Source organism: Gobius niger (genome assembly GCF_951799975.1).
Source record: "Gobius niger genome assembly, chromosome: 16".
NCBI lineage: Eukaryota > Metazoa > Chordata > Actinopteri > Gobiiformes > Gobiidae > Gobius > Gobius niger.
This window is the reverse complement of record NC_136867.1, coordinates 29,049,682-29,072,767: the sequence shown is the minus strand read 5'-3', so window position 1 is coordinate 29,072,767 and position 23,086 is coordinate 29,049,682. Positions and strand designations below refer to the sequence as shown.

The following is a 23,086-nucleotide window of genomic DNA, read 5'->3' as shown; positions in this document are numbered from 1 at the left end:
GTGGTCAGTGTTTGGATCGATATAAACCTTCAGAGATTTGACTGTCTGTTCTCAAAGCTCCAGACCGTCCCGCTTCTGAACAGATACAAAAAGCAGGAGTGGATTTGGAACAGGGAATCGTGTGCCGCATAAACCACACACAGCTGAGGGAGAACGGTTTAGTCTTACCAGGTGAGTGGTGAGGTAAACCCGGAGGCTCTCTAAGTCCTGCCTGGGCTGGGTCCAGTTTTCGGTGGCGTCCAGCGAGTCCTGGAGCCACGAGATGAAGCCGTCCAACTTCTGCACCAGCGACTGCACAAAAAACATCGACACACAGGATGGATACACGTTAACATTTCAGACAGAAAACACCGACAGCCGCACGATCCCGATCCCGGTTTGACATTTCTGCGCGTGAACGATGACGAAACGTAAAACTTATTATTTAATATTTACATTTTACAATAAGGAGAATTTAATTTGACCAAAGTGAGTAGATCCACGCGACGCGCTGCTATTTGAAATGGTAATTCGTACTCAGCGGTGGCTTACATTGTTTTAGAAATGGTTATGGAAATGACTGAAAAGTGTAATTGATTCCTGAGTTTTATGCAAATAGAGCCGAGCGAAATCTTTGGTTAAATGTATTAAAATGAAAATTAAAAAATGAAAAGCGGTCAGAATAAACAGGCGGAGACTGATAGGAGGAAATGGATGAAAAAGGAAAAAAAAAAAGAAAAGAATTAAGAGCATTGTGGGGGAGAGGGGAATGGAGAACTACTGCCATCTAGTGTCCGGAGAGGGAATCCCTGACACGGGGAGAGAGAAACATGCAGGGATTTAAAGACATAAAGGTGCGTTTGGATTAGTATTCAGGAGGTCTGACATGTGAATGATGGAATGTTTGGATATTTAAAAGAGAATGGAAACGTTTGAGCTAAATCTGACTGAAAATGGTGGTTTGTGGAGCTTATTATTTGTCACTATTTCCAAAGAAACTTACATAAAACGCCTTTTGGGATCTGATTTAATGCTTTTGAAAGACGCTTAAGGTCAGTTCATTCAATGACCTCATACAGGGCTTTTCAGGGACACTTTTTTTAGTCGATGACCATCCGAAAAGCTACACATTTGAGAAGTGCTGTGTGAAAACCAAAGAAACAGGCGCCATCTGTGATTTCAGAGCAAATAACACGAGGATCCTGAAGGTCATTGGTACAAAGGACTGGAAGGAAATGGGATTATGTAGTTTATGTGTCAATAAAGTTTGTGCACAGTCGGGCTGCAAGATATTAAAGTGACTTAAAACAGGGTAACAATGGGCCTCATTTACGAACGCTCACGTCACGCATTTGTTCTTAAGGCGTCTTAGGAAGGTTTTTGTCATTCACAAAACTTGTTCTAAGATGAAAACGTTCCTCCATAAGAACAAATCCTAAGAACTGTCTAGGAGCATGATGTGCTAGTCATAAATATTTCTACATATTAAATCATGTATTCATTAATTCCAGAATGTATATCCTCAACATAAATTACTGGTGCCTTTATGCAGAAAAAGGTTATTTGATAAAGACGAACGTGGGCCTCAATCCTGCGACCTTGTGTAGCCTCGGCGAGCTAAGCGGGTGGAATGTTGAATCGCCGCCGCATCCATTTAACCCAGTGTTTTTCAACCTTTGTTGAGCCAAGGCACATTTTTTTCATTGAAATAATCACGAGGCACCACCAGCAGAAAATGTTCTCATCAAAGTGTCGTGAATAGAAACACCGTATAGTCTCACTAGCCACAATGCCTCAATACATCACTAATTCTCTTGTCTCAAAGAAATTAACTACCTGATATGGAAGAGTATAATATGGTTACTCTGCCGATCACTAGACAGCACAGACACTCGGAAACGGTACATTATTTGTGGATAATAAAAAAAAACAACTAGGTGAGATTGGATAATTTCCCAAGATAAACCAGACAATATCTCACGGCACAATGGTTGAAAAACACTGACCTGCGGGAAGAGAAGGAAAACCTTTCCACTATTTACAGGTTATATCTATTGAAACATTTTTTAATGAGAGCTAATTCGCCCAAAGGTTTAGGGATGTACCGATGCGATATTCACTATCGATAGCCGATCCGGGCATTTTGAGAGTATTGGATTGGATCGGATTTGATGACTGGACAGGTCATGGATCTGCAGCAAACTTTCTCATTTAAAATTCAAAGCTAAAGCCAAAACCTCTTGCATGTTTATTAAAAAAAGCCAACTGGTGAAACTACTGTAATATCTATTGCCTATAATACATAATGATCTATATTATATAAAAATATAATAATGCAAAAAGACTGAATCAGTGCATCCCTATTTAGGAGGGTCCTTGAGCGTTTTTGGGGTTTTGTTGGTATTTATTAGTTTTGGATTCATGTTTTATCATTCATTTCTTCCTTTGGCTGCCTTTTGCACACAGCACTTTTTTGTCCTTATATGTGAATCAGGGGCGGTGACATATGCTAATGAGTCCTCACACACACGCGCTCACCAAACTCAGAACACACGTGTGAAGGATTTCCCTGCTTAACAACGTGCCACTGCCTTCGTAAGAACGGATTTTAAAAGGTTTCTTAAGAAGATGTTCATGAAGAAAGAGATATGGGTATTTAGAGAAAAATATCTGCCTAAGAAGTATTTAAAGTGTCCATCTTTGATAAAGCTGGTCCTCATAACATCTGTGATCTCGATGCTTTCCTGAAAGAGCTTCTAAAACTAAATAACAGCAGAGTATCAGCATCAGTATCAGTATTAGTATCAGTATCAGTATCAGTAGTATCAGTTGTAGTTGTAGTTGTAGTAGCGGGAGGTGATTAAGATGTCGGCCGGGCTCTTGTTTTGTTTTGAAACGCTGCAGGCTCCGGAGCTCCGCAGAGGAATCACCGCGGGGGTCAGAGGACAAAGGTGAGAGCGTCCGACAGCGACCTCGCGGTGAAGCGGGAGATTTACATGAGCAGGAGACGAGGGGGAGAATCATAAAGACGAGAGGCAGAGGCAGAATACGGGAGAGGATACAGGCGGTGTTTGAATGTAATGTGAAGGCACTGACGGGATCTTCCACTGTCTTTCCCACAAACAGCTGTAAACTAGGGGAGTTCAGGATTAATCAGTAACAAATAAATGAGAGAGACGCTGCAGGTGAATAGGGACACAAAAAAATGTAGAGATGTCAATTTGAAACTTAAGCTGTAGATTACTGATGTAAATATGTTACAAATACAAGTTTTCTGTCTTTCTGCTTTTAGTTCAGTGGTGCTAGGCTACTGCTAGGCTAGCGCATGTCTATGGTAACTAGTAGCCTGCATTAAAAGCAGTCTGACCCAAGCACAGAGCACCTAAGGAACTTACAACTTACTTATAACACCAGACTATCCATCTAAATGTCTGTGTCGACTGAATAAAGTTTGAAATATAACCATTTTACATTACATACTAGGATCTACAGTGGTTTGTTTACCTGCGGACGCTTTACTACACGTGGAATCACAAAGGAGCTTCTACAAATCAGATATGGCAACGTTTGGAGGACGAGCCCATGATTCTGAAGAGGTTTTTAATGCAGGCGACTAGTTACCGTAGACATGTGTAGGGCTGGGTACCATTAAGCGGTACCTACTTGGTACCGACCGAAAAGCGGGATCCGAAAACTTGGATGTGCTAATTTTTTCTCTCCAAACGTCAATAAACGATCCGCAGTGAGTCTAAAAAAGCCTGAACTCATGAGCAGCTTCAGCGCAAATGCAGATGTTTTTTAACCTCTTAACTCCCGCCTGAACCGAGAGGATCTTTTTCCTCAGGTCATCAGATTTTTTTCCATAATTTTTGTAACTTTTTGTCATTTTTTTGTCACATTTTTTTTCATTTTTTGTCACATTTTTTATCACATTTTTGTAACTTTTTTGTAACTTTTTTGTCATTTTTTGTCATATTTTTGTTATTTTTCCGTCAAATTTTTATCACATTTTTGTAATTTTTTTGTAGCATTTTGTCACATTTTTGTCTTTTTTTCGTCATTTTTTTTATCCAATTTTTGTCAATTTTTTATCACATTTTTGTCACATTTTTGTAATTTTTTCGTCAATTTTTCGTCAATTTTTCGTCAATTTCTTGTGACATTTTTGCCTCATTTTCATCAATTTTCCGTCACTTTTTTGTCAATGTTTTCTCACTTTTTTGTCACATTTCCATCATTGTTTTCGCCTCAGTTTTGTTGCTATTTTCACAGCTTTTTTCCAGAAGCTTTTGGACTGGGGTAAAGACAAACTGGAGAAAATGTGCTCGGTTCAGGTGGGAGTTAAGGGGTTAAAGCGAAGCAAAGCGATAACTTACTAAGACTTTAGTCGTTATCAGAGATGGCAGAGGTCTGAGCCAGGACTAAACCCGGACTAAACCACGACTTACAGAAAACCAGGACTAAATAAAAAACTAGAGCTCTTAGACAAGGAGAAAAGCAGAGACAACAACAAAAACATCGACTATTTAGCTTTACCTTTAGCTTTAGCTTTAGCCCCAGAGCCTGAAGTTACTGCTGTTGTTACTAAACTCCAGATCAGAGATTGTTTGTGGATAAAGTTAGCGCTCACTCTGCTTTAGCCATTTTTGGAACAGTTATGGTAAATTATTAGTGACAGAGTGAGCGCTTTCACTGTGTAACAGATCTTTGACGTGTGGAGTTTTCACTTTCTGGAACAGCTCAGTGAGTTTGGAAAAGTTAATCTGAAGTAAACCTGTCCTGATGTGGATCTGTCTCTGCAGCTCAGGAGGGAATAACGTCCCAACTCTCTTTGTATCAACGCTTAAGTGAGAATACCGCTCAAAAAATGAAGTTACAGGTGACGCTGCTGCTCCTGTGTTCTTTTCTGTTCTTTCCGCCTGAACGATACTTTTTATACACATTATTTTAAAGGGGGGTATTATGCAAAATCGACTTTTTCAAGCTTTACATCATGTTATTATGTCATTCCCTCATTAAAAACATGCCTGAAGTGTTGCCTTGGCACATTCATGTATTTCTGAGTAATCTGTAAAAACTCTGATGGCGGCCATTTTAGGGATAGGTTTGCCTGAGTCCTCCTAGGAACGCCCCCACCTCCTGGAGACGCCTCCGAGCTTTCGTCACCAGCCGAGTAACCAACCACTGCTCCTCAGCAGAACCCCCTCCCCACTGATGCCACAGACAGCGTGTGGAGGGGGCGTGTCTAAAGGCTCAGAGGTTCTTAAAGAGACAGAGGCCTATTTCAAGACATTCACTACAGCCATTTTGAGAGAGACATTTTATACAAGGCAGTTATTCTGATTTACTGCATTTACAGACCAACAGAAGGTTTGTCATCATTGTAGTGTGATATAGACTGGTGCTATGGGACTGAAAAAAGCAGAATACCCCCTCTTTAATGAAATTAAAATAACATAGGTGTCGAAAGAAAGTACCGTTAAGGCACCGGTACCGAAAAGCAGCTATCGTTAAAGTAGTGGTATCGAAAAAAAAAAACGGTACCCAGCCCTAGACATGTGCTAGCCTAGCACTAGCCTAGCACTAGCCTAGCACCACTAAACTCTTAATAAAAAAAAAGAAAAATCAACAACACTCTGGATAACTAGGAAATGAGGCCCTATATCAAAAATCCTGAAATATCCCTTTAATATTCAAACCCCTTACCACCCGCCTTAAACAAGTGCATTTTCTCCAGTTCGGCTTTTAGATTTGGGTAAAGCCAAACTGTAAAAAATGAGCACTGCTTCACACAGTGCTGGAGCATCAACCCTGCTTGTATTTAGACTTCTGTAAGAGGTGAAAACTATCTATAGGAGGCGCGCTATAGATCCTCCCGTACGTCTCTCTCCTCTCTCGCTCTCTCCGGCGTTTCCGCTCCGTGAAGCACGCGCCGCCCTCGTCCCGGAGCGGCTCGTCTATCGCCATGACGACTCCGGCTAATTAAGCGGCTAATCGCTAATTACAGGCGCGCGGCGTGTCATTTACAAAAGGCGCAGGATGGAGAGCGGCGGCGTCTGTGAGTGTCTTCATTTAGACGCGGCGCATTCAATATTTTGGCATTTACAAATGAGTTTACCGATGTCAATTTGGACTGCGGCAAAACTGTCGCCGCGGGATTGATGTCGCCGCGGAGACAAAGCAACTTTCGCCGGGGAAGTAAGTTAGTTGTAGATTTTGACAGAGCGGAGTTTAAAGCAACACGGCAGAAGTTTACAACATACTAAGCTCCTGACGAGGAACAGGAAGTCACGTTTAAGGCGCGGCTGCAGGTGACGACGAAAGGTTTGTGAATAATTCATAATAGCAAAGGGAACCAAACCTCCTGTATTACTTTGAAAAGAAGAATGTGTGTAGTTGTTACTGGGTCCTGTGTGAGTCAGGGTGGACCAGGACTGATGTGGACGGGTCCATGTTACAGCAGACTGACCTGGAGGATCATCTAATACCACAGTCCTGTCCACATCTGCTCTGGTCCACCATGACTCAGAAGAACAGGAACACACACTGTGGTTTTATTCATTCTTTCTTTTAGATCAGTTATTAATAATCACTTGAATTGAAATATTTAATTTGTACTTCCTGCTGAAGTCCTAATAAGTAGGTTGGTCTCCTTCTTCTTCACCTGTCGGTCTGGGACAAACTAAAGTGCAATAAGGCCTCAGTCTTTTAACTGAAAATAAAGAACACATTCTATTTCAGGTCATGTTACTGTCAGTCATGGTGTCAGATTGTCTATCCTTAAAGAGACTAGATACAAGTTGGTCATGTTATACTCACTACTGCCACCTAGGGCTTACGTGTAACTGCAGCTTCCTTATGAAGCTCGTGCATGACGGCGCTTCAGACCCGAAGTAACACCTTTCTGAGGGACAGTGCAGGATTTCAGAGGCAGTTGTGGTGAACAGGTCTGAGCTCATTCTACACATGAGGACATGGACGAACATGTAGAGGAGGAACATTTTTAAACTCTGTATAGTCCCTTTAAGTTTCACTCTAAAGACTCAACTCACAGTTACTCTGAGAAAAGTCTGAGCAGAGTAAACTTTACACTAGAACACAGTGTACTGTGTAAGCTACGATTGTAGCCACAGCTGCCCTGGGGAAAGCGAGGTTACCAGTCTGTGCCATCGGTTCCTCCAACCACCACTCACTCACTGGGACTGAATGTTTTGCCAAAAATCAATATTGTGATTTCGATTTTTCTTCCCTCATTTACCGTTAATAACTTTTTGTTGGATAAAACTCAAATATAGCTCAAACTGAGACAATGTTATTGCTCATGAAATATTTTCAACTGACTTATTAAAGTATTGCTTACTTTTTAGTCAATATATCCCACATTTATGTCATTGTACAGTGTTATTGCTGTAATATTTTTGTAAATAGGTGTTTGCTATTTGCATCATAATTGTGTTTTAGTCAGAGCTCGTCAGATAAGTTCTCGTCTTTATCCCAAACATAAGCCTCCTTTAGGTTCTAAAGGTCTCTTTCCTCACGGCTTCATCTCCGTGGAGCATGTGAGGAAAGTCATGTGACTCCAGTGAAGGTGAGGGCGTGTCTGTGATCATCTGAGTGCAGCAGCGAGGGACTAGCGGCTAACGCTAGGCTAACGAAGATCAAAGCAACAGACCTGTGGCTGCTTTACAAACGCTGATATTATCACAGCACATCCACGATCGACCGTGAACCTGAACTAGACTGAGAAATAAACAAAAGCACTGATTCTGATTCTGATTCTGACAGGGTGGGGCCGCCGTCTCTATCCCGCGCCTCTGCGATTTGGAAATAAAATTGTAATTAATCGTTCAGCCCTATCACACACTACCTTCTCCCAGGCTTCCTGATGTTCCCAAACGGTCTCCATCCAAATACCGACCAGGCCCTTCCTGCTTAGCCTCAGAGACGGGATCAGGCAGAGCAAAGGCGGGACGGCCCAAGAGGGAGGGGGATGTCACTTTGAAACTTTAGCTGTAGATTACTGGTATAAATATGACGAGTTTTAGCACACAAATTGCCCAAAATGCTGGTATTTTTTTAATCTTGTTTAGTTTTTGAGTAAGCTTGTTATTAGTAGGGGAAAATTTATTCAACTTTTCCCTTGCTTTAGCGGTTTAAAACTCCATAAATCAGGCACAAAACAAATTTCATTTTCCCGACTCGTGTAAAAAAAAGTCCTTTAATAATGAACTCTTCCTTGCACAGGGGCCAAGCTAATGTGCTACATTTTAGATGAAGATTCAGTTCAGAAGGTCCAGGAGCACTGACGCTCCAGAGAAGACTGAAATATGAATGAACTGCGGAACTAATGAAAAGGATCTCGCGCAATTTGGAACATGTTTGTAGAGCTGAGTTACAGAGTGAGCGGCTGGTAGACTCAATAAGAAGAACATTAAACGACATTACTGACTCATTCATGACGATGTTTTTCTCTCGTTTAATTCTTCAAACTTTACCTAAACCGACCGCTGTGGTTTCAGCCTGACCAGGATATCCTTGAACTCGTAACGCGTGACCTGCTCCGGCCCGTTTTTTAAAAGGACACTAACGATTATGAAGGCATTATTCAGAGCCGAGCGACAGCGATGAACAGGGATGACATTAAACTTTGATACGAGCGAATGTTAATGAGGAGACACGAGCGGGCGGATCGAAGCGGCGCCTTAGGGTCACAGGAGCAGGGCTGACTGGGAAACGCTGCCCCCTACAGGCCAACGGGACTGTGACAAACACCAGGCGAGCAGGAGCAAAGACACAGTGGAAAGTGTTAGTCATTGTGGGGGTTTGATGTAGAACGTTTGAAGTTCAGTCTGGGATAGTTTTATCTCAAACCAGAAGATCATCCCAAAGCCTGGGAGGAACAGACTGGAAGGATCGGTCACCTCGAGTACGAAAATGAGTGTGTGGAACCTTCAGCAGATTCTGATCCACAGACCTCAGAGTGTAAGGCTGGATCAGGAGCTAGAACCAGAACTTTAAACATGATCCTATAGGCAGCCAGTGAAGTTCTTTTAGAATAGGGGGTATGTGAGTTGGGTTGGGATTCTGGCTGCAGAGTTTTGCACTATTTGCAGTCGAGAAGCTCCTTCTTGCTCAGACATGAAAACAAACTATTACAATAGTCTAAACGCGAAGACACAAAAGCATTAATGATGAGCTCCAAATCATTCCATGACACCATATTCCTAAGTTTAGGTATCTTGCTCACAGTGCTGCACTAATGACAGGTCTTTGTCAAAGATAACTCACAAGACTGGTATAAGTCACTGTTTAATCCCTGGAATTGAATCATCAGGTGTTTCTGTTTTGTCTGCATTGAGCTGCAGAGAGTCTCTTAGCCATTGTCTTATTTCCACTAAACAGTTGTTTTCCTGCCTTTTGTGTGACACACATGTCCAATCAGAAAGTTCGAGCCTCGCTTCCTTTGGCTGCTGCCCGATCAGAAGAGGCTTCAGGAGAATCATGTTTGTCTGCGCTGCAGTCGCTATAAACAAACTCCATGGACCTGATCTTGTGTCTCAAAACGCCACTTTGTGATCTTGCCACTTCAGACTTAGAGCATTTAAGTGGGTGGAGACACACATTTTTCTCCAATCAGATCGACTCCACGTTCGGGAGACGGGTTGTGGGTGAGTGGGGGCTGAACATGTGAATTTGTTTTGTTTCGCGTTCACGGCAATCGGGCCAATCCGCGCCACAGCGGAGGCTGTAGATCTTTCTCCCGAGAGACATGAACATGGTTTAGCTCACGATGGGGTAAATAAAGTTTATAGTTTGAGGAAGAACACAAGGCAGCGCGATGTAACTGAGGAAATGAATGTCAGCGGTGGCATCAGAGCAGTCACGTCCTCTCATGACGCCCTCTCGCAAGTGGCGAAGGCGCAAAGCACAAGATCTGGCCCCTTGACTGTCTCAGCGCGAGTAACAAACGAGTGTCCTGCCTATGGGTCGAGTTTGTTTTACGGATTTATCATTTCACTGCAGACCAGGATGAGGTGGCCAATAAAATCACCACCGCTCATCGATGTACGTGCGTATCATTGTATATTTGCATCGCTGATTTCCGCCCCCTCCTGGAGCCGCCACCTTAACGTGGTGGAGGGGTTTGAGCGCCCGAATGATCCTGGGAGCTCTGTTGTCAGGGCTTCGTGCCCCCGTCTCCCATGGCAAACAGGTCCTAGGTGACGGGTCAGACTAAGAGCTTTGTAAGACAAAGTCAGAAGCTCCTTATGAGAGACCAACAGGCCCGTTTAATCGTGAGGCTGTCCTTCCGTGGACCCACCACCTGCAGGGGGAGCCATAAGGGGCAGGTGCAATGTGATGTGGGCAGCTCCAACAGCTGCCCCCACGACCCGGCAACGGACAAGTGGAAGAAAATGGATGGATGGATGGATGGAACGATGGATGGATGATATTTTGGCATGTCAATAATAACGGTATAAATAAAGGTAAGTAACATTTTTGGTTGTTTTATTCTTCTGTTCGAGTTTTCTATATCATTTCCCCCTGATACCAGTCCCACCTTTACTTTTCTCAGTGCCATAGTTTAGTCAGGGTTCATTTTTTGGTCTCTTTTATTATCCAGGCTTAACTTTCACCATAGTTCGTGCCGTTTAATCCTGGTTTAGTCCTCGTCCATCCATCATCTCCCCTCGTCTCGCGCTTCTCCTTCAAATTGACTCGTCTCTGCGCGGTAATAATCCGGTGACAGTCTCTAATGCCGACCTCATATTTCTGAACCGAGCCCAATGAGATCAGACTAAAATAAAACGATTGCGAATCTTCGGGGCCGTAATTAAAGGCGCGCGCCGTATTGGCATTTGGGCGCATTGGATATGACAGATATGAGCGATTAGTGGGACGGGACGCCTGATCAATAACGCCTCTGTCGATCAAACGTGACCTTTTCAGGCGCGAGAGGTGATCGATTAACGGAGGGGGAGGGGGGGGGGAGCGGTGACCCCATCCATCACGGGCCGACAGGAGCGCGGCGCGAACCCGGGAGAAATGAGCGCCGTTTAATACATTTGCCACATACGGAGGATATAGAGATTAAAGCCATATCTTATTTGGAAATTTAGTCAATCTGGGTAATTTTAAAGGACGTTTTTGTGAAGACGGGAGAGAGATTCATTAGAGAGACACGAGGAGGGGGAGGAGGAGGGGGAGTGGAGGGGATTATTAAGTGGACAATTGAGGCGCTGCAGGTGAAGACGGGGGGAAAATACTTTAGAGAAATCAATTTGAAACTTTTACTGTGGATTTCTGACATGAATACAAGAAAATCTATTGTAAGTTTGATGTTATGTTTATAAAAATGGCCGATATTTTCAGTGACAAAATATATCAAATAGAGCCAGGTTTGAATGTATGGTTTGATTGTATTGATATAGTAGTTACAAAGATTTATCGAGGGGATTTTGGATCTTAGTTTTAGCTACTGGGTCATAATCTTCCCAGGTGACCCTCTCAGATTTGGATGAAACTTTTGTTTTGTATTTACAAAACAGGGAGTTGTAACGACCGCTTCTGCTCCCGGGTGCTTTTTGTGTTTGTGTGCACTTTTAAAGAGCTGTAGCTCAGCAATGGAAACATGTATACGGCTAAATCTTGATCTGTGTCATGTCTACTAAAGATATTTCCAGGAACAATCATCAAAAATGTGCTAGATTATACAGTTTTGGATTTATAGGCTGCTAAAAATGCCAATTTTTGAATTTTGGATTTATTTCCCCAAAATGTCAGGGGCTACAGAAGAAGTGCATTAAGTATCTTCATATTGTAGATTTTAGTTGATTAGGACATAACCTTACTGCAGTAGAAGCAGAATGTCTTTGAGTTAAAGTTTCAAAAAGATGGGTCCGAGTCTATGCAGGGTTTGACCACATCGTCAACTGCTGAGGCGCTTGAAATTTAACTTCATGGTTGAAAAATATTTTGAATGCTTCTCGTTTTTTGCAATAAACAAGGGACAGAAATAGTCCATAATTAACCATATATTCATTGTTAAAATGGTTTATAATAATTAGGGATGCACGATTATATCGGCCGCCGATAATTATCGGCATTTAAAAAAATTTGGCCGATAATTCTAAGCTCAAATTACGGCGGCGGCGCCCGCACGTCCTGCAGCCCGGAGCTGCTGCAGACTCAGGACAGCACATTTACAGCAGCAGATATACGCTCTCCCCGGCCGACTTCTGCACTGTTTTAGCTGAAAAACATGATGAGTATTCCAGGGAAACAGCTGTGCAGGCGCTCTCCGTGAAGGAAGAGTTTTTCGACTTTTTACATCGAAGTCACTTTAACATTAGCACCGCAACAAAATGAGAAAAAGACGAGGACATGCGAACCGCGGACCCGCTCACGTAAGTGAGCATTACTGGAACACAGCGGGGCCTGAACACCCATGTATTATCTTTGTATTTCTGATCAAATAAACACGATAGCCCCGCGATTAAAGCGCTATGAACGAGAGAAGTTTTACATGAGCCGCGCTGCTATGGGTTTTTTTTTTTACCACACGACGCACAAATGCATAAATGAGCCCAATGCAGCATTATATTCCAGCATTGTAAATAAGAATTCATTAATATGATGTCAACAAAAAGAAAAATACTAGGAAGGAAGTAGTAGTAGTAATATTATTCTTTTTTCTTTTTTTTTTTTTAAATAAGATGTGACACAGATGAACAGAGACAGACCTGCTCATGATGGAACTGTAAAAACAAAGAGCTTTAGAAAAAGGTGGAGACTCAAACCCAAAGTAAAACTCATTATTTGATTTATATTTATACACTTGTATATTGCTTGGTAGAGTTAATACATTTTGGGCAGAACTGTGAACTGTTACATTGAGTTCTTGTCACAAAATAAAGTGCAAATATATATACATAATTATCGGTGTCATTATCGGTTATCGGTATCGGGACATGCAGAATTATCGGTTATCGGTTCAAATTGTCTTCCAGGTTGAATTAATGCGAGCTTCATTATATACTGTCTAAAAGGAATATTCAACACCAAACATGTCAGTATTTGTGAATGGATAAGCGTGGGAAAGACCAGGGAGCACCGCCATGTTGGATTTACTTCCTGATAAATCTCCGGCTCAAAGCGACAAAACATCAGAGAATAAACATCGGAAACAGAGAGTTTGGTCTTGACTATTGCGTGACTAATGTATGTTTTCACCTGCAGCGTCTCGCCCTTTAAAAACATTAACCTTCTGTGTTTTTACCTCCATCCTCGTCCACACGAGCGGCTCCTGCTCCTGCCTCTGGAGGTGCTGCAGCAGCTTCTGCATCAGCGCGTCTCTCCCCGCTCGGTCCATAGGGGGCGTCGTCCCCCCTCTGTCCACGGTGCCCGCCTCGTCCTCTGAATGCAGCTCGCTGATTGGTCCAGACTCCAGGCTCTCGTCCAGTGACAGAGCCGCGTCGCTGGAGGAGGAGGGGCTGCAGCGGCGTGGGAGGAGCTGACGTCTGAGCGGGAACTGAGACACAACAGAGAATACTTTTAAATCCGACACATTATTCACATTTATGCAGAATCATTATCACAGTATACTCTGCCGAACCCCTGCTGGGCATATTGATAGGTTTCGGCGTCACCTGTCGCGTGGGCAGAGGGGAAGGGTCCTCGCTCTCCTCCAGGCCGCTGCCACAGTCCGCTCCGCTCTCCACCGTCTCCCAGTCCGGGTTCAGCTCCGTCAGGTCCCAGTCGTCCACGTCCTGCAGAGCATCATGGGAAGGATCACACGGCCCGGAGCCCTGAGACACGAGGAGCAAAACAAACGGGGACAAGCAGAGACATTATTTCTCCATTATTTAATCAACAATAAATACAGTAGTGATGGTAAAACTGCACTGACCAGAGGCACAGTCTTAGCGAGGGACTCCAGGTTCATGGCGAGCATCTCCGTTTTCCGCAGCTGAGCCGGAAGAGCCAGAAACTCCTCTGAACCGAACCAGTGAGTCCTGGACAAGACGTGGACGCCCTGGAGGAGAGGAACACAGAGGAACATGTCACTTCTATATCTTTAAACAATGGTCTGTTTTTGGGGTCAGACTCGCACACATCCTTTAACCCCGACCGTAAACGAGCACATTTTTCCAGTTCAGCTTTATTTTAGAATTTAAAGAATTTAAAAGCTTCATGGACAAAAACAGTCAAAATGTCAAAAAAGAGACAAAAAGCAACAAAAGAGCGATAAAAAAGTGAGAAAAAAGTGACAGAAATGTGATGAAAAAGTGACAAAAATGTGAGGAAAAAGTGACAAAAAAGTGAAAAAAATGTGAGGAAAAAATGACAAAAATATGACAAAAAAAGACAAAAAAGTGACAAAAATATGACCAAAAATGACTAAAATGTGACTAAAATTTGACAAAAAATGACAAAAAAAATGTGACAAAAAAAGTAAAAAAAAATGATAGAAAAGTGACAAAAATGTGATGAAAAAGTGAAAAAAATGTGATAAAAAAGTGAAAAAAATGTGATTAAAAATATGATGAAAAAGTGACCAAAATGTGAGGAAAAAAGGACAAAAAATGGACTACAATTTGACTAAAACTTGACAAAAAAAGGTCAAAAATGTGACAAAAAAGTGAAAAAATATGATAAAAAAGTGACAAAAATATGATGAAAAAGTGACAAAAATGTGAGGAAAAAGTGAAAAAAAATATGATAAAAAAGTGACAAAAAATTATGAAGAAATGACAAAAATATGAAAAAAATGTGACGAAAATATGACAAAAAATTAATGAAAAAGTGACAAAAATGTGACAATAACACGGCCACAACACAAGGTTGTTTTTTAGGTCTTAGCTTTCACATCAGGCGTGACACTGTCCTATCACCTCTGGCTGATACATTTTTACATTTGGGTAAAGCCACATATCCAGTAAAAGTATTGGAGTAATGTCATTACTTGAACGTAATGTCCGCTTCCTCCCTGTGAGTCGATGCTTCCTAAACGTCTCACCGTGTTGAGCCTGTGGAGCTGGGAGCTGTTTGGGCGGGAATCCTCCGCGGACGCCTCCAGGTCTGAGGAGGAGGTGTGACCCAGCGTGGTGGGGGAGGGCAGAGGGGACTCGGACTCCCCCCGGCTCTGAGCGTGAGACCGCCTTCCCTGCGCCTCATCCAGGACGCACGGCGGGCTGTCCGGCTGCGAGGCGCCGCGGAGGTGATCGACCAGAAGCTGAGAGGAGAAACACACGGTCTGAACTTCAGATCAAAGTGTGGGAGGAATACAGATTTAGTGTTACGGTTTATCTCAAAGTCAAAGCCAGGTTTTCACTTATTAGCTACAAATATATTTGGGGACTTTCCCGATAACAATGATGAGGCGATATTTTTGCAGACCATCAGAAATCTGCAGGAATGTGCTGCAAACATCTAAATTTACATTGTTTTGTCCTGAACAGACTGCTAAAGGGCAGAAAATCCACATACTTTCCCGATTTTTTCCAATTTCCCTCCAATTTTGAACTTTTTCTTTTTTTTTTTTACCATTCCCCATTTTTATTTTTTCTCCACATTTTTTTTAACCATTTTTTAAAAGATATTTTTTCCAGTCCCCCCCATTTTTTTTCCTTGATTTTTTTTGCCCAATTTTTCCCATTTTATTCCTCATTCTTACTTAATTTTTTCCCTTTTTTTTTTTCAATTTCCCCCCAACTATGAACTTTATTTATTTTATTTTGTTCTCCATGTTTTTTCCAATTTTTTCCAAATTTTTTAACATTTTTTTCCAACATTTTTGTTCCTATTTTTCCCTGAATTTCTGCCAATATTTTCCAGATCCCCCCCATTTTTAACTGTTTTTTGTTATTTACTTTTTTTCCCATTTACCCCAATTTTAGTTTTTTTCCTCCACTTTTTCCCCCAATTTTTTTTAACCAACTTTTGTTTTTATTTTTTTCATTTTTTTCTCCTCATTTTTACCAATTATTTTCCCTATTTTTTCCAATTTTCCCCCATTTTTAACTTTTTTTTCTATTTACTTTTTTCCCATTTACCCCACTTTTATTATTTTCCTTTTTCCCCCAATTTTTTCCCAATTTTTGTTTTCAATTTTTCCTATTTTTCCCAATTGTTTCCTCATTCTTGCCTAACTTATACTTTTTTCCCATTTCATTCCCATTTTTATTTATTTTTTCTCCACATCTTCTCCCCCACATTTCTTGACATTTGCGATAAACTCGATATCATACATTTGCACGTCTTCCAAACTGTCATCCACATTACCCACCTCGACCCTGACATTAAAACGAATATATTATATATTACAGACCTTTCTTCTCACTCACCTCGTCGTGTGGGTAAACCTTGTCCAGCTCCAGCCAGAACCCGTTTCTGTCCAGAGGCTCCATGAGGGAAGGGGAGCTGTCGCCGAGCTCTGCCTGAGTTTGGAGCCTCGTATCGGGGTCAGCTCCCGCGGCCTCCCCCTCGTCTCTCGCGGTTCCCTCCGGGTCGCTCAGTAATGCCGCTCGTTTGGGCCGGGACGGGTGCGTCGGCGAGGCCTCCGCGCTGTGCCCTCCTCGGGTCAGGTGTCTCTTCGAACACTCGTTATTGCCCTGCGTGGTGGTCTCCGAGCCGGTCTCCAAAGCCTCGCTCTGGTCTAAATGTTCTTGTTCTACTTCAGGGTTTTCGTGTTGGCTCGGCCGCTCTCCTTGGGTCTCCTCGCTGGGGCTGTAGTCGCTGAGCTCGAACGCCGTGATGCCGCAGTCCAGAGAGAAGTAGTTCTGGCTGCAGCGGATGGTGAGAGCGCCGCAGTCGTCCTCCTCCGTCAGATCCTCCAAACGGGTCTACGGCAGACATTTTGTTTAGTTATTAAGTGTTTGGGAATCCCTCTTAACCCCCACCTGAACCAAGAACATTTTCTCCAGTTTAGCTTCACCCGAATCTAAAAAACTTCAAGAAAACCAGGAGGAAAATGACAGAAAAGCAACAACAGAGCGACAAAAAACACAATTAAAAAGTAATGGAAAAGCAACAAAAAAAAGCCACAAAAGAGAGACAAAAAGTAACAAAAAAGCAAGAAAAGAAACAATTTAACGCAATAAAGAAGCAACAAAAACACGACTAAAGACTGACAAAAACGTGACGGAAACATAAGAAAGCAAAAAAAAAAAAAAGAAAGTGTGAAAAATGTGACAAAAAGGCAGGTCTTAGCTTTCAAATGAGGCGTTACACCAACTTAAAGGTTGTTGAGAAGCTAAAAGTGTGATCTGTTTCAGCCAAAACTGCAACTAAATATGTTTTAGACCATTATTTTGGTGTTGTCGATGAAGTTATACAGTAAAAGGTGTTGTGTAATGTCATTATTTTCCAATAAAAAGTTTTATTAATCAAATGTAATGATTTTTAATGACCTTTAAGGCCTTGATTTGGGCACAATCCATTTAATGACATTAAAAGAGGGGGTATGGCTGTTCCTTTAATAAACCCTGTTTAAACAAAGGGCGCAAAGCAAACGCTCCGAGAATCCTGCCACTGTATCAACTGTTCCAATAAGATTTGATTTCCTTGTAATTACTGCCTAACTCTGCAACTTCTCCAAAGCTTAAGTCACAGTTTCTCATCATCAACATCAGGCACATATTTGACCATCAAGATGTCCATGAAAAGTGGAAAACAGATCGACAGCATATTAGATGTAGAGTGTTCCTTGTGTGTTGCAGTAGAAATTCACGTTTTTACATTAATGCCTTGACTGTGGAGAGTGAATGGTTGAGTGATAACGTACAGCAGCACTTTATAAAGGCCCCTGAACCTCTTTTACATAATTACATTTTAAACAGTGTCAGTAACATACCGGTGTGTCCTGCTGAGTAAAAGCCTGGAGGATGTCCGTCTGTCTGGTGAAGTTTCCGTTGGAGTCCTGTAGTCCCTGCAGAAGCCTCTCCTTCAGGACGAGGACGGAGACTCGGAGCTGGTGCCACAGCAGCTGCACACTCCTGCAACGACAACGACGACAAAACAACACAACGACAGTCATTCAGGGTCATTTACTGTTGTGCTTTTGCCTGGAGACGTCACAGACTGTATCGTGTTTGAGACTGAGGTAAGAGTACAGGGTTTACAAGCAGCAGCAAGTCAAATGTAATGATTTGTAACACCATTTTAAGGTCCAAATAATAGATTAAAGAAAAGCTATGTATTCCTTCCTAATTCCTCCATTCATGCCAAACTCTAACAGATCCTCCAGACTTTTGGACGTGGCTGCTCTGACCTGATGTCCACGATGATGTTGACGGAGTAAGAGAGCAGCTTCAGGGAGAACTCGGTCTCCAGCAGAGCGTGGATCTGCTCCACATGGTCCGAGATGTCCTCGCAGACGTCCTGCACAGACAAACACACACTTACGATGACACTAAAGAAGAACAAAAGACGTGACGGGAAAAGCAGAAGAGGAGAGTGAGTCAGCTGCATGTGGTCAACAGGGAAAAAAATCCCTTTCTGAAACTTCGGCTTCTTCAGGCAGGGGGGAAACCAGGGATATATGTTTTAGTTCTCTGCTCATCAGAAACTCCCACAAGTGTCAGACCTGCATTAAATGAAAGCTTTAACCCTTCACCTAAAGTAGACCTCGCATCCTTTTTCTGTCATATTGAGATAAATAGTTATTAACCGTCAAACAGAAGAAAATCGACTGTGATGATGAGCATGATGAGCATGATGTGCAGAGCGTGGGGTTGGTCCTCACTGTTGTTTTAACCCCTTAACTCCCACCTGAACCGAGCATATTTTCTCCAGTTTGGCTTTACCCCAATCCAAAAGCTTCCGGAAAAAAGCTGTGAAAATAGCAACAAAACTGAGACGAAAAAAATGATGGAAATGTGACAAAAAAAGTGAGAAAACATTGACAAAAAAGGGAGGAAAAACTGATGAAAAAGTGGCAAAAATGTCACAAGAAATTGACAAAAAATTGATGGAAAAAATTGAAAAAATATGACAAAAAAAGTACCAAAAAATTGACGAAAAAATTGACAAAATAATGACAAAAATGTGACAGAAAATTACAAAAATGTGACAAAATGTGACCCAAAAAAATTACAGAAAAGTTACAAAAATGAGTTGAATACCCAATAAAAAAATGATGGAAAAAAAATCTGATGACGTGAGGAAAAAGATCCTCTCAGTTCAGGCGGGAGTTAAGAGGTTAATGGAGCAAAATGTGTGTTCCATGACTCTAAGATCATGTTGATATGTAGATTTATCTCTTGGTCTCACATTTTTCCTAACATAAATAATATCCAGCCATATATAAGGGATATACATTTCTTTAAAAAATGCTTATAATGAGAGATTAATTCATGACAGATAAAAATGTCAATTTCTCTCCTGTCAAAGGAGAGAAAATTGATCCCCAGTGAAAGCACTGGTACCAGGGTACAGCGCCCTCTAGTGTGGTTCCCCTGCACAGGGTCATCAGCAATAGCGTGCCTCACGAGGGCTATTTTCAGACCGCAAGGCCGCGTGACGTCAGCAACGTAAACCGGAAGGGGGTCGACATAGAAGCGCTCGGTTACGACTCGTGCTAGAACTGCTTGTTTTCTGCCGGTTTTCGCTCAGATAAGAACATGCTGAGTAATGTTTTATTTATTCGTTTCCCGAAACCAAAAACCCAGAGGGATAAATGTGAACGATGGGTCAACTTGTGCGGACGTCCAAAAGACCAGTTCTACTACAGTTCTACACAGGCCGACTTTCTTAAAACACTCTTATTTAAATATGGAAGACATGTTCAGCCTCCGCCTTTTCCTAGCAAGCCTGTTCATGCCTACAGGTGGATCCACCAAATTTGTTTTTTCTTAGTAGGAAACAGCCTTAGGGGAAGGGTAAAATAATTGAGAGAATTGATATTAATTAAAAGTGTTGTTGGCTGTGACCGAGCAGCATTAGCGATCGCTAAACAAAAAAACAAATAATGACATAAATAACCCCCAACAACTGTCAGACGTAAGACAACCAGAGGACATAATATATATGACAGACGGGGCGTAGGGGGGTCAAATATAGCTTGTTGAAACTGCAAAATGTCACTATCAGTGGCGGACGCTGATGTTTTTGGGGGGAAAATGGTGTTGATAACAATCTACCTCTGGATCAGGTCGGCTCTTTTTCAGCCCTCTGCACTCAAGCCATCTCTTTAACTGAACATTTGTTTGTTCTTCTACTTCTTTACCAGTGAATCTGGCACCGGGGACGTCATTCTCGGACAGAGTTAGAAGGTTTAGCTCAGTAGACATCTCGTCAGTAAACTCGTCCGTTTGACCCCCCTAGCAACCGTCGCTAGCTTGATGAATATTCATGAGGAAAGGTGACGTATATCGTGCGGTACGCTATTGGTTTGTGCCAATAGGTTCCATCTAGCCTGGTTTTACCAGACCCTCGTACTTACTTCGTTTCGTTTAAGGGTCTGGACTTTCTCAGCTCTGTTATCAGGTGGGAGGGTGAACTCCTTTGAAACGACTGGATCTAATTTTCGCTATCGTTCGGTCGTGACGTATGTAATGCGCCCGAGTGAGTGAAGCCAGTTATCATCACTCTTGGGAGCATTCCTTGCACATTCCAAGGCTTCAATTTTAATTTCTGGATATTTGGGAGCCGAGCCAGGACGGATTGAAGAGCTTCCTTTACTTTCGTATCCGCCGCCATTACCAAACTACAACCCCAAATCGGCGCAAATGCTTGACGTGACCTACAAGCCCCGCCTCCTCCGCTCGCTGAATGGTCGGTTGAAAGTCAACCGATGTAACGCGGCCACTGAGATCAAGCCCAGACGTACATGTAGGGAAATCATAATTGACCGGAGTTTACGGACGGCTAAGGCCAGGCTAGGTTCCATCTACTGACGCCACAATATTGTAAACCGCTGTTATATTGCCTTTTGGTTGCAATAATTCAAAATAAAAATACTTTAGATATACTTTTTATAAATTATTTCTGTGCTCAAGTAATGAAATCAAGTCGAAAAGTGGAGTTAATAAGAGCTGGATGAACTTTTCCATTGTCCCTGGTCAGTTCCTCCTGTACGGTCTAAATTTACTCGTCCTGCAGAGTCAGCTGACCCTCTGGCTCTGGAGAGGCGGGACTGCACTGTAACTGGACTCGAATGTAGGTCACACACTCAGGATCTGGCTGACACACTGACCGCCGGAGCTCAGCCAGAGCCGCAAACTAACTCCGCCATGACAACAGCGATAAATATATAAATACACAAGCGCTCGCCGGGGACTTTACCTCGGTGACCCGGCGCTGAAGGAGACTTATGCAACCGCGTTAGCTTTGATGGGATCGGTGCTGCAGGATCTCAGACGACTCTGATATATATTTGGAGATCGTTACGTGGCTGAAACTCACACTGGGACGAACTCTGAGCGACCAGTTTATTCAGTAATGGCGAGGGGAGTGTGGAAGTTTGATGTTTAAGTGGAATTTAAGACAGGATTAAATTTAGAGAAGGACATATTGTGAGAATTCTCCTCTTGGTAATGTAAAAACAGGAGTCTGATGAATGGGTTTTATAGTTTCTGTAATGATGATCTGGCTGGTGGTGAATGTTTGAAGATAGATAGATAGATAGATAGATAGATAGACCTTTATTGTCCCACAAGGGGAAATTTATTTTCACAGGTTGACGTTGTCTGTAGAGAGAAATATTAGCCTAAATTGTCATAAATGGTACCTGTAGAGTGCAATAACAAATATATTCTCAGTATTTTTTTCCTTAAAGCAGTACTGAGTAACTCTTGCCCCTAGAGGCCCCTGAAGCGCAACTGCAGGTGTCGTAGCAAGTTGCGGGTTTTTCCTCATCAATTGTCCGTGAGAGTAAACGCTACGCCAGGGGTAGGCAACGTCAGGCCCGGGGGCCGAATCCAGCCCTCCAGCACAGAACCTATGGCCCCCAATATGATTTTGAGAAATATTATTATGCAAATAAGGGATCACATACCTGTTAAAGTACTCTCAAATGCGATAAATAGTGTCTTTTTATGGTGTATTTTTTAAATGTCCTTACAGAACATCCCACTTGGTCATAGTGTAAAACAGTGATTCTCAACTGGTGGGTCGGGACTCAAAAGGGGGTTGCGAACCTATAGGGAACTTTTTTTCAATATTTTCCATCTAAAACTACACGGAAACACACTGGAGTCTGTTAAAATATGTATAATTGGGTTGTTTTGATCATAATTTCAGTCTTAAAAGCAAATCTACGGCTTGTTCAATAAAAACGTGCGGTAAATGCAATATTTTTTGCGATATTTGACAAATTACAGTTTTATTTGGGTCACAGCTTGTCATTAAGGTAATGGTGGGTCTCCGAGCCGGACCACTTTAGAACCACTGATGTAAAACATTGGCATTTACAGAAAATGGTTCTTAACTACAAGAGTGAGGTTCGGCCCTTGGTGTTTTGGCTATGATGAAAATTGGCCCTTCGTGACGCAAACTTGCCTACCCCTGCACTACGCTGACAGAAAAGACAAAGAGACAGAGGGATACAGAGGGATACATTTACACAATGAAAAAAAAACAAATTCACTCTTGAACTTGGCTGTAAATACTGTTTAAGTGGCGCTAGTCCACAGTTAGCTTTGATGATTCCATTAGTGTGTATTACTCCAGGAAAGTTGCAATTGTGGTTTTCTGGCTAGAGACACCAGAGGGAGATAAAAAAAAAAGACCCCCCAATCATCCCATTAACACTTATTACCCCCAGAGGGACTACGAAGAGGATTTATTAAGTTAAGTTAAGCTACTTAGCATTGCTTTAATTTCAATAACTGGCAGTAATCAGCTGAGGTGGCTCGGGCATGTTTCGGATACCTCCTGGTCGCCTCCCTCGGGAGGTGTTCCAGGCATGTCCTATTGGGAGGAGGCCTCGTGGAAGACCCAGGGCACGCTGGTGGGACTATGTCTCCGAGCTGGCCTGGTGTGGCCTTGGGGTCCCCCCAGAACAGCTGGAGGAGGTGTGCGTGGATCGGGAAGTTTGGGCATCTCTGCTGAGACTGCTGCCCCCGCGACCCGGCCCCGGATGAAGAGGAAGAAAATGGATGGATGG

The 23,086-nt window shown here is 42.5% G+C and overlaps 1 protein-coding gene across 1 annotated transcript in view; it reads right to left on the bottom strand.

Annotated features, from left to right (window-relative positions):
• Nucleotides 1–20,233, bottom strand: part of akap6 (A kinase (PRKA) anchor protein 6) — a gene marked incomplete at both ends in the record, with an annotated part of 201,823 nt that extends 181,590 nt beyond the window's left edge. The window contains 9 exons of the mRNA XM_079574235.1: nt 169–291; nt 13,259–13,510; nt 13,629–13,787; nt 13,889–14,014; nt 14,999–15,214; nt 16,326–16,823; nt 17,834–17,975; nt 18,251–18,360; nt 20,207–20,233. Of these exons, the coding sequence (XP_079430361.1) occupies nt 169–291; nt 13,259–13,510; nt 13,629–13,787; nt 13,889–14,014; nt 14,999–15,214; nt 16,326–16,823; nt 17,834–17,975; nt 18,251–18,360; nt 20,207–20,233 (1,653 nt within the window). The remainder of the gene's footprint in view (nt 1–168; nt 292–13,258; nt 13,511–13,628; nt 13,788–13,888; nt 14,015–14,998; nt 15,215–16,325; nt 16,824–17,833; nt 17,976–18,250; nt 18,361–20,206) is intronic.
• Nucleotides 20,234–23,086: the final 2,853 nt, after the last annotated feature.